Source organism: Parambassis ranga, chromosome 18, assembly GCF_900634625.1.
Source record: "Parambassis ranga chromosome 18, fParRan2.1, whole genome shotgun sequence".
In the NCBI taxonomy this organism is placed as follows: domain Eukaryota; kingdom Metazoa; phylum Chordata; class Actinopteri; family Ambassidae; genus Parambassis; species Parambassis ranga.
The window spans coordinates 8,087,581-8,099,649 of record NC_041038.1 but is presented as its reverse complement, the minus strand read 5'-3'; the positions used below and the strand labels follow the sequence as shown (position 1 = coordinate 8,099,649).

Below are 12,069 nucleotides of genomic sequence, written 5' to 3'. Positions count from 1 at the left end.
TGCCCGGCCATTAGGGTTACATCACCGCTGCTGCGCGAATTAAAGTCACATTAGTGTCGAGATCCGGGAGACAGAGGAGGGAGCCTGGGAAGGGATGAGACCGGAGGCGCCTGAGGGCGAAGCAATGTGCTGATCTCAAAGTAGTTTGAACGTCCAAAATTTGAAATGTTAATGAGATGCTGTGTGTATGAGGGCTGAGAGAGAGATAGATAGAGACACATGGAGGGGACAAGAGAGTCAAGAACGCTTGAGTAGAAGTGTATGAATTCATATGTATGAACATAATTTGCTGAAATGACAGTAAAATAATACGTCAAATAAATGTGAGCATGACTGTGTGTGAATGTGTGTGTGCGCTGAAGACTTCTTGATTTATTCAAAGCAATGCACAGACAATCACTGCCTGTTGCCATGGACACTCTGCAAAATGGATTTGAAGAATCTAAACCTCCTCCATCCTTTAATTTTCATTCTGCTTTCTTAGTTGTTCCAAGAATTCAGCAAGGTCCAAAAGTCCACTACAGAAAAACATCTCCTGTATCCAAGATACAAAGCAATCTGAACAAAGAATGCAGCACTCCAATTAGGGGTGGCACACTCAAAACACAACTGCAGCCTTGAGGAGAAAATAGCTACCTGATCTGCCGCTTCAGCCAGAAATCTGGTCTGAACTTGCGTTGGTACAAAGCTGATGATGACTTAAAGTTGAATTTTATTATGTTTATAAAATGCCTACATACAACAGGACACTTTAAGCCACTGCACCTTCACCTGACCTAGTACCACCTAGTACTAGATGAAAACAGGCTTTTTCCCTGCAGATGATGTCCTTTTGGCTCCAGGATCATTGAGGCCATGGTTCTCTCCAACAAAAGTATGATGAGCTTGGATGAAGGTGGAGAATCTAAACCATATAGAGGTGAAAGAACAAATGGATTCTTGGATGTGTGTAGCTTCTGCAGAGATGCTGCTGCTGTACCGTGCGGTATTGCTCAAGAAGGAACTAAGAACTAATGTAAAGCTCTTACTTTACCAAAGAATGATCAATCTTCTATAATCAAGAACTTCAAATAATGAGCGAAACAACTTCCAAGACTGGGTAAGAAGAAGATCAGGGTAATGCAGTTACACACATACATCTTTCCCCTGCTTAGGAGTAGCTAAAAAACTTCAAGAAGATACAAAGAAATGTATACCCTGTTGCTACCATGTCATGTTTCTGTATTGAGTTTTCTATATGTCTGTTGCAGAGAAACTCTAGACCTGATACTGCATTCTCCTGTTGGCTACAGTCCAACGTCTGACCTTGCACTACAATATAAAACTTCTATGAAAGTTTCTTTCTGTGGAAGAAATTCACATAATGCAGCGGCATCAACAGCTTTGACTCTGTGAGTTCTAACATTTATGGCATACCTCGTATGAACTGAACAGGTCCTTTAGATCCCGGAATGTAACCTCGATTGCTGCATCAGTCAGACGGACTTGGGAGTTAATTGCTCCGACGGAGATCCCACCATACCTAGGTCAGCAAAAAAAGAGCAAAAACAGAAAGATGTTAAAGTTAAAGTAGGAGCTTCTCTGCAATGCAAGATCATACAGATTAGCATAATGCAAAAATGGAGGTCTTGTGCATTCTTTTTGTGTCAGTATGAGGAAAAATGCAACTTATCAGATCTTCAACTGACAACTAGTGCATCTTAAAATGTCTGTATAAGTGTGCAAACTATGACTGTAGTTGCATATATAAACGTATCAAGAATCAGTGCCATAGTAAAAAGTAATAAAACACATTTAGCAATATGAAATCTCAGCGTATAGCTGCCTCTCCTCTCAACACGTTGCAATTATTGTGTGAAGCCTTCACTTAATAATGAAAAAAATATAAAAAGGCAGCCCTAAATGACTGCCTTTTTATATTTTTTACCATTTATGCCTTTATTTGATCCCAGCAGTTGAAATAGACAGAAAATACAGAGAAAGGTGGGGTATGTATGACAGCCAAAAAAAGCTGCCAGTTGGCTGTGGGAGTGAAATCGGAGGGACATTGTGCTAATGTGGTGTGCGTCCGAACCATTAGGCTACTGGGGCGCCCCAGAAAATGACTACCTGAAAAAAACTTTTAAGTGACACCTTTATGAGGTCAGCATGTCAGACAGTGACATAAGAAGATGGTGATGGTGAAGAAGTGGCTGAAAATCTGAACTAAAAACCATCATGGAACACAACCTTTGGTCTGAACTTAGATAGTTTAGCCATATTTTTAGTCCATAGTTGATTACAGTTACAGATAAATATAATATAATAAGCTTGGTACTTCCATTTTTTGCCTTGGGTGCAGAAACTACACATTTTAACACTTGCTCTGCATAGCTGTACAAGGGCACATGTGATTCAAACATAAAGCAACAGATATCACTGGTATATAGACATGTCTGATATGTTCTAGGACCTGAACACTGACATTATGATAAAAAATAATAATAAGAAAATCAGAATCAGAAATTGCTTTCATTCCAGGTGCTCCATGTATACTCAAAAGAACAGGTTAGAAATATAAAATTAGGTAAAGTAGTAAGCGTAAAATAAAAATAAAACCTAATAAATTCTAAGCATTAATAAACATTCAAGTAAAATCCAGGCAAGTGAAGACTGATAGTCATATATAATACAAGTAAAAGTAGTTCATGTTAGCTTTAAATGTTTTTATACTGTGAAACTAAACATTCAAGGAAGCGTATCAAAGCGTAACCCAGCAGTGTTTGTCAAAACTAAGGTCTGCAGGGCTTTCATTCATACTACTCTCAGTTGACCTTCTAAAAATGGATATGACTGTATCACAACAGCAACACGGGTGGCTTTCTGTATAACAATTATGAAGACAGATATATGTGACCTGAGGTACATTACCTTGTTTTACCAGAGCGCTCAAAATTCTTGACCAAGAAGTCTGTCATGTTTTGTCCAGTTAGATCCTGCAGTGTGTCTGTTGTCCTCTGTATCCTCTGTTTAAAGTAGAAGAAGAAATTTATAAAATATACGCACCCTGGTGATTTGTTATCTGAGGGCACTACAAGGAAATTCAAACTAGCATAAATTAGCATAAAATAATGTTGCATTTACAGTTTTCTAGTCCTCGGTTGAAAATAAATCTACTATTCTCTTTTTTATTTTTTATGTAGTTTTAAAAATATGATCTGTAAACTTGTATGAGTGAATAAAACCTTTGCACAGAGCAGTTAGCAGCACCTGTGACATGTGCAGCCTCCTGAGCAAAGAGGCCGACCACAGCCTGACTCAAGCTCAGCCACCCATAAAAAGTCATCCAGCCGATGCAAAACCTGAGAGAACATTTGCAGGTAGTATCTGTTCATGCCACTGCAACAAATTCTCTCAACCCCATCATAATAGTCAATTAAGCCTGGCTATGGGAAGCCTGGCTGAAATCTAGACCCCCGCCAAAGCTGGGAAAAGCTTGTGTCTAATGTCAAAGGACCCTAATTAGATGCCCTTCTGTGGATAAATGGGTACATTCAAGCATCCAATTAGGAGGGGGTGCGACACATTGCTATGAATACACTCCACCTTGTGTAGAGTGATACTCAGTACACACACACACATGGACCTCAAGCTGTTTTAGCCCTGCTTATTTAGAGAGGTAACACTATGCTAATTAGCAGCGTGATCCTTGATAAAGTGGAATTGAGACCCCCAACTGCAGCGTAATTTACCAACATACCCCCCAGTTACACTGGTTATCTGCCCTTGTGTACAAACAGCTTGACGTGTGAGATGTGGTGTGTTGTTTAATGGGTTACTCCTGTGTGTCAATTACCCATTCCATCCATTATAACATTAGACGGCTTTAAAGAAGGGAAGGATGTTTATAATACAGTCCAGGACTATGGGGGAGAGAGGTAGTCAAGAGGAAATGTGGTTAAATTGAAAGGGAAGAGATTAGAAGTGAGATTAAAGAAGTTGCAAAAAAAACAAATAGGACCAAGCAGAGGAGGAGAAGTGCACGGAAGACAGAAACATAAGTTCGAAATTGGAGAAAAGAGCATAAGAGAGGCAAAAGGAGGAGGAGAAGTGAAATCACAAGGCAAAGAACAAACAGAGGGAGAAAGCAGAGGAAGAAGAGGACCCATCTGGCTTATGAATCAGAGATAAGGAGGAGGAACGGCACAGCAACCTTGGCTTATCTCTGAACAAACATGCTTCTCTTTCGAAAAAGCCACAGGAACTGAGAAACAAACAAAAAAATGAAAATAAGAGCCTTCACGCTCCACTGTGTGTACAATGAGTTTATACCTGGGCATACAGTCAGTGTGGGTCTAATTATTTTGGCCTTGGTCCATATCCTCCATCAAAAAGACTGAGATGGGAACATTATGTGATTGCATAACACCTGAATCTCCTGTTCATTACCTGGAAACGGCTTCGGTGCACTCAGCGCTCTGCATGTGACATCAGTACTCCAGCTTGATAGCGGGAAAAGCAGGCAGCGGTGAGGGAAATGTAAACTAAGGAGTAATCAAATCTGTTGAATGAGCAGGCATACTGAACCACCAGAGAGATAACAGACTGTGCTGTGCTCATATTCATCTTGGCGCAGGTTATATCATGCTGCACCTCTACGGTAAAATTCATATTCTATCTGGTAAGAAAGCAGCATCGTGTTTAATTAAACATGCTGCACAGTCACCTGTTTTGCAAATGATGTTTAAGGTTAACTGTATTCTTCCAAGTCGTCATGTGTAAATGGCAGGTGCTGGGTGATTCTTGTGCATGTGTGAAAGCTCCAATTTGATCAATCATTCAAACAATGACATTAGATAACAGCGAGTTTAATGCATAAAGCACTTGCTGGATTACAACAACAAAATGCTGCTCATGAGGGATTGAGTTGCACACGTTCTGTTCAGCCACATCAAAAGGAAACTACTCACTCACCCTCCATTTGCCTCACAATTTAGTGACCTTTCCGCTTTTGTTTTTGAGCATCTCTTGCTTTCTGCTGAGAGTGTTGCTCTGGACAGGTTGTTTTACATCGAAATGGATCTGCGCGTGTTGGGAGTGAAAGTGACAAATCTACAGTGCCCAGCAGAGAAAAGATGCGCCGGCTAAGCGCTGTTCACTAGGTTGATTGTGGACCAGCAGGGTCAGCACTTACCTGGATCTGTTTTTTTTCCCCATCAGCAGCTGTGAGAGAAAAGCCTGCTTCAAACGATTGTTTCTTTGGACAGAATAAAACACTGGGCCCAACACACGTGGACTGGAATTATGGTGCATTCAAAAATTGGTGAAGCATAGCCTGTTGATTCTGCACCTTATCCTACAGGTCACCATGCAGTTAGTTAGTGGATGGTTTCTATGCTGTAGCATTGTTTTAACCACGGAAGACACTTAAATAACGTCGGCTAAAAATAACATATAAAGCGCCAGAACAAAAGTAACATCAACCTAATCTAAAAAAAACAAAAAACAAACAAATTGTACTTTTGAAACAAAAAGCTATCATACATGGATAATGGTAGTTGTATTTTCCAAGCAGACACCCCCCCCCCCTGTACAAATGGTAAGCTAATGCTCACTTTCAATAGCCTGATAGATGAGCCCATGGAGAGTCATTTGCAAACAGGCTGTAGTTAGACCAGTCTCCAAATGATAAAAACATCAATCGTGATACGGGTAATGTGCCGGCTTTATCAATTCCTCTGCACGCATGACGGCCTATTCATCTATGAAGGTTAAATATCACCAGTGAACAAGAGTCAATACCTTAGAACTGATAGTGGGCTTAGTGTTGCCTGCCATTACCATGGAAACAATGATTTCACACTACCTCCTGTGGTGCTGTGTCCATGTTTTTTTCCCTCTCTTATTTTCTAGAGTTTCTCAAGGGCATATTCGGAGGATCGGCAGGATGAAAGATAAAAAAGAAAACTAGTTAGAAGCTGACGCACTTTGTCATGATTTATTCAGGACGGAAGGTTTTCAGGTCAAAGGGAATACATCCTCACCATGTGCTTGGCTTCTGTGGGTGGTCTCTGCCCTCTGCTTGCATTAATTTATGACCCGCCTATGATGGACTGTGCTGTACAGGTACGTGGTGCTGATGATAAATGCATATGTTAGCATGCACACGGACGTTCATAAGTGTGTTACCGAAGCGTGCCGCAATCATTTATTTATATCTGTCACAGTGTTTACTATGACTGACCACAACAACTCTTCTGTCTACTTCTACCACGTGACCTCACTATACCAAACAGTAAACCGTGTGTTACATGCTTGTGTTGGATTGCAGTACGCAGGCAACAAAAAACATTATGCCAAAAACTCACACAGGAGACCTTAATCTGACCCTGGCAAACAAATAGAGAGAGGCGTTATGTAGAAAAGTGACTTTAAATGTTCCATTTACAACAGCTTCATGTCCCAAATTTAAAGGTTCCTTTAGCCACAGTGGGAAATGTAACAATGCTTGTTGCGTGATAATAACTTCATGTCCTCAAGGTTGTTTCCATGCAAGAGTGAAAGTCCATTTAATATCCTTTTACAGGATCTGGATTGTAACAAATAAGATGTTGTAAATAAATGAGGAATGATGCAAGCTAATGTAAGAAGATGGCGAGAGAGAATAGGCCTGCATAAATGGTCTTTTTACTGGGGGTAAGTGTACTAAAACTACCGGCTACTTACAGCACATGAAGTAGAATTCCTGTAAAGTAGCAAAGTGGGAGCAATTTATAAAATAAGAAACGAGAGAGAGAGAGAGAGAGAGAGAGAGAGAGAGAAAGATTCAGGTAGAGAAGCGGAGAGGAAAAAAGCAAAATAAAAAAATACTTTAGAAAGGAAGACCTTGATGGCTTAGCTGACTACCGGGAAGATACAGAGATAGGAGTAGCGCCTCGACAAATGTGGGACTCTTTGACAGTGCTGTCATAAGCCAGCGCCAAACATCAGAGATTGGAAAAGGTTACACAAAGGGCACATCTCTTGTTTGACTGTCTCAACAATCATCCTCTAACATGATACCTGGACAGGCACTCCTTTTAAATGGCCCTGTCACAGAGGGGAGCACACAGCACAACTCACACACGTTCAACAAAGAATTACAGATGGTACATTACATGGCAAGGCACTGTATATATAGGGGGGAGGTTTCATGGATATGGGAGGAAAATAAAAGGATGAGCACAGATGTCACACTGTGTCAACTGATGTTCTGCTTGTGGGCCTTGTACACACTAGTTTTATTTATTTATTGTACTTTTCTCTCGCTTGCCCTTGCAACATGATCTCTAAGCATGTCAACAATGTATTTGCAAAAGTATTACAAAATTAAAGCTCTTTCTCCCTTTGTGTGACTGAGACAATTTATCACATGGCTTTCTGCTTAAGAATGTAAGAAAGTGCACATCAGCCTCTTTATGAGGACTGCAGACATGCATTAAGGGCTGTAAATTATATTCACACAAAGCTGCTGTTAATAATAACATATACTGTTGTTGTCAAATAAATCTATTAGGCAGCTGAATGATGAGGAGGACGACAACTGGAGGCACCGATAAGATTGTCTTCTCTTCATAGGTGACTAACACATAAACAACATTGATCATGATAGTCTGTTTACCAACTGCGCATGCTGCATGGTTCTATAATAATTATAACAATATAACAAATATAAAAATGTATATCTATAAAAATGTACAGACATTTAATATTGTAAATATACAGTGAAGTCTTGCCTGGTTTTCCCACACAAGGAATGTCCCTAATTTTGGAAAACGTGTCTGTTTAGCCATTTAGGACGAGGACAGGAAGTAACGTGTGACCTATCTTCTCATTTTCGCTTATGATATTTAAGAAATGATAGAAAGCTCTTGAATAAAAACACTGTTGATATGATATGATAGACATCTGTTAGGATTAAGAAGCTTGCAGCCAATAGAATACTACTGCATGTAAGCAGTATGCAATCATACCCCCAGCATGCCTCTGTCTTATCGCAAGACTACGCATACTCCCACATTAATGGAAAGAATAACCTAAAAGACTGGCACAAGCATCAGCTGATCAGACTTCTGGTCTGTATGAAAGTAAAGATACAAGTGGAAAATAAGAGACAGAGTAACTGCAAATGTAAAACTATTTGCAGTCACCCCCGGTCTTTTCCTCCCTCCATTATTTAGAGACAAATATTAATATATTTCCCACCACCACAGGTCTCCAAAAGGGAGAAAATATTGGCAGATTTGAGCAGAGTTAGCGAGGAGGCATTCAAATCTCTTAAAATGCAGGCACATGCCACAAAGCCTGAGTAAACAGACATCTCTAATAAGATGACACTGGAGTGGCAGTGGCAGCTTCTCTATCTATCCACAACTTTAGCTAAGGTTTCTCATTAGTGAGAGACAGCTGTGCAGATCATTTAGCTCCATATGAGATGGCACTCTCTCCCTACATTGTGATTGGTTCAGTCTGCAGGCGGTGGCTGGTCGGCTGTGATGCAGGGTTCCCTAAGTTAAGGCCATCGATCCTAGCTTGGATCAAACTGCTTCAGGTCAGGCAGCACAACATTTGCCCTCACTCCATTTGGCCATGTATATTGTTAAAGTAATAGCCTATAAAAGATTGGTATTGACTTCAAGAGGATGAGACATGCAAAGCTCCAAGGACTTGTGATGTGAGCAGAGAAGGCAAGGTCTGTCCTACATGTCCTAAGAAATACTATCAGGTGAAAAGTTGGCATATACATCAATGAGAGGACACAGCAGAGGTATATTTTACCTGAATATTTTAGCAAGTATGTGGAACCAATTCAGTATATTTTCAGTGGAATCAATTTTAGTCCCACTTTCATGCATGCTTGCTGGTTCACAAAAGGGAGGCAGCACAAAAGGCTGATTTACATTTTGCAATGCAATGCAAATTCCTTGTTAGTAAGTACCTTTACATTTTCAAATCAAAATGATGCTGACTGGTACTTTCAGACTGCAAGCCAAAAGCGTCCATGATAAGCAGTTTTATTGTACTGTTGTGTCACTGATTTATTTTTTATTTTTTTTAGACCATTCCACTATCTTGCTGCAGTATATCCATCTATGACACTTGGGCAGCGAGTATTTTATCAAAGAAGCTGCACAGTCAGACAAGAACATGCGCTCAAGGGACCTCAGATACTGAAGCGGGCCATCAAGCAGTCTGATCCAATTGATTATAAATAAAGATGGACAAATCCTCTGTGATGGTATCGATAGTTTTCCTTAAGCTCAGTGTGGACTGTCTGGCCATTGAGGCAGTGTCTGACTCTGCTGAACCCCAGAGTGTTCCAAAAATAGGCAAAGAGGTGCAGCACGAGTGGAGCTAAGGCAGTTGTGTGACACCTGAGCAGACAGCTAGTGGTCACAATGTAAGCATTTGTTTTTTTCTGTAAAGTTGTGGAATTTAACCGAGAGTCTACAGGGACTGACATATTGTTGAACCCACCCTCTTGTGGACACTCAAGGAACTGCATTTCTCAATCTCAATGACTAACCTGTGGTGGGGGGAGACCTCCTGCACCGGGTGGACAGTCGGGTAACATGATGGTCCGTTCAGGCGTGCTACACTGACAGGAGGGGGAGGGGTTAGACATACTCCAGTTCCCATTGATGAAGATGTCAGTGACAGACTGATCCACAGGAGGAGTGAACCAATCAGAGCCACTGGAGGAACATGGTAAATTCCTGCAGAAAAACACGAGAATTCTTCAATAATCACATAAGTATAATATTACAACTGCTGTGCAGAGGTGTGTGTTTAAAAATCCATTCACAGAATCCTGCTGCACAAGGATTCAGGCTCCAAGCTTTGTAATATTTCCATTTCTCTTCCAGGTTTAAAAAGGTATTTATTATTCAAAGTGTTCTGATCAGGATTATCCAGAGAGAGTGTGAAAAGCTAATTATTTATTGATCAAATTTGTTCTTACAAATTGGTTTTCAAAACCATGCCGAGCACTCTTTCCACTGCTCCTGGCCTTTCTTTACAGGTTGTTCTCCTGAAAGTCTGCAGCAAGCTTCCATTTATGCATCTACTCAACTCCCATACTCACACACACAGCTTACACAGAGTCATGCTGGAGTCTTGTACTTACGGTATAGGGTTTCCATTCATGCAGCGTGTCCCAAAGCCAGGGTTGTTCACCAAGGTTTCCACCACTTGAGCTACCTCTGCATTTTCTGGCAGATCATTGCTGTAAACATACAAATTTATGCTGAAACAAGGTTTTAAGTCTAATTTCTCACTGCAGGACTACATGTCACTTTAATCCTGGAGCATCAGGCAATCTGTAAAAATGTCAATAAAACAGATCAACAAGGCTCAAAAGGCTCTTCAGCTCTGACTGAGTGCAGAAAAAGTACAAAAAGACTGTAAGAGAATTATGAATAAGAAGGAAACCCCATGCTTACAGTGACACACTTGACCAATCATCTGCAAAGATCAGTTACAGTGCCATTACATTAGTTTGAGCAGCTAAATCAATGTACAGAAATGGTCTGTGTAGCTTCACTATACTTAACTGCTTGACCAAAAATCCTTCAATTCATTTCTTAAACTGTTTAATCTATGAGGGCTGTGGTAGCAGCAGAGCTGTCCAAACATCTCTAAGTCTTATGTCCTAGGTCAGCCTAGTGGTCTCCACACAGATAGCCATGCTATGAATGAATGAAGAAGCAGTCTTCTGATCTTCTTATCTGATTTCATGTAAGCCCAGCCACACTACAAAGAAAACTCCTATCACAGAAAAGAGTCCCATTTTAAATACTCCTCCACCTGGGACAGACCATTCACCTTCACCCATAAGGGAGCATAACAAAACCATGGGGCATTTTCACAAAAATATCTGAACTCTGTCATCATGTCTGGAATACAATACCTTGTCACAACTACTTAAGTTTTCTAATCTATTTTCTGTTACAATCAGTTCGAATTTTACAAGTCCTCTTAATCAGGGTCCTGTCACAACTGATTAAAATTTCGCCTAATCTGTTTTGATGATGATTCATTGAAACACATCAACCTCCAACATCCAAGAAGGCCTAAAAGGAAGTGAGACATTGCACACCAGCGGATTCGATGTGGTGCATTATTTAATATTCAATAGCAATATTGTATGTATCTGTGTTTAACTTAATCAATAGTGAGGGAAAAATCATTTGAGTTCATCAACTCTATTTTTGGCCCAGGAGTCAAAACACACGTTCACGAAACATTACTGGGTGATGTTGTCTGTAGTCTGAATCCTGGCATGATAAGTATTCTCATCTTGTTTAAGATTCTGCGTACAGTATAAGCTTTTCACAACCTTTCATTATTGTCTGAGGGTCCTGTACATATCTCAGTTAAACAATCTTCCCATTCCAATTTCATTCTCATTACCAACCACACACACACACACACACACTCTCTCTGCTCCTTATCTTAAGGGTACGGTGGAAGTAAAACATAGTATTTCATGAAGACTATGGCGATGGCTCTCTGCCAGCAGTGGCCACAGCCAAGTCGGCCATTTGGATTAATACAGTGTTCATTGTCTCATTTAGAGGAGTCTCCATGAAGGTCGCACGGTCATTTCCTCGGCCACCAGTGAGTGCAACTGAAGTGGTCCGATTGTAAAAATGGATTATGTGCAGCCATCTGTTTTGCAATTACCAATGGCTGGGTTACCATGTTATTTAAGATAATAAAACTACTGAAGAGTTCCAAAATCAAGACTTGTGCTTATACAGGGAAACGGTGGAACTAATGAACAGCTCATCTAGCCAAAATGGAACATCACAGAAGTAAGAAGTGAGACGACATCAGAAGAAAGTCAAATTACTACATAGTAATACAGAAACAGCTCCTTTTTTTCAAACTTTGGACTAAATAAAATTAGTTTTTTTCTCATTCCAGCATTTTCAAACAGTGAATTAACAAACCAGCACTCACAAAATGCTTAGAACATCTAACTCTATGCATTATAAACTACTGGATGGATATTCAAAGCTTGAACATCCACCATAAATTAGGTTTAAT

The 12,069-nt window shown here is 40.3% G+C and overlaps 1 protein-coding gene across 2 annotated transcripts in view; it reads right to left on the bottom strand.

The window, feature by feature from the left end:
• LOC114450626 (ATP-binding cassette sub-family A member 1) overlaps positions 1-12,069 on the bottom strand; it is a 123,847-nt gene that overhangs the window by 44,339 nt on the left and 67,439 nt on the right. For both annotated transcript variants that reach the window (XM_028428833.1, XM_028428834.1), the window contains 4 exons: positions 10,145-10,243; positions 9,545-9,734; positions 2,911-3,005; positions 1,417-1,522 (listed from right to left, as the gene is read on the bottom strand). In XM_028428833.1, coding sequence (XP_028284634.1) covers positions 1,417-1,522; positions 2,911-3,005; positions 9,545-9,734; positions 10,145-10,243 — 490 coding nt within the window. The remainder of the gene's footprint in view (positions 1-1,416; positions 1,523-2,910; positions 3,006-9,544; positions 9,735-10,144; positions 10,244-12,069) is intronic.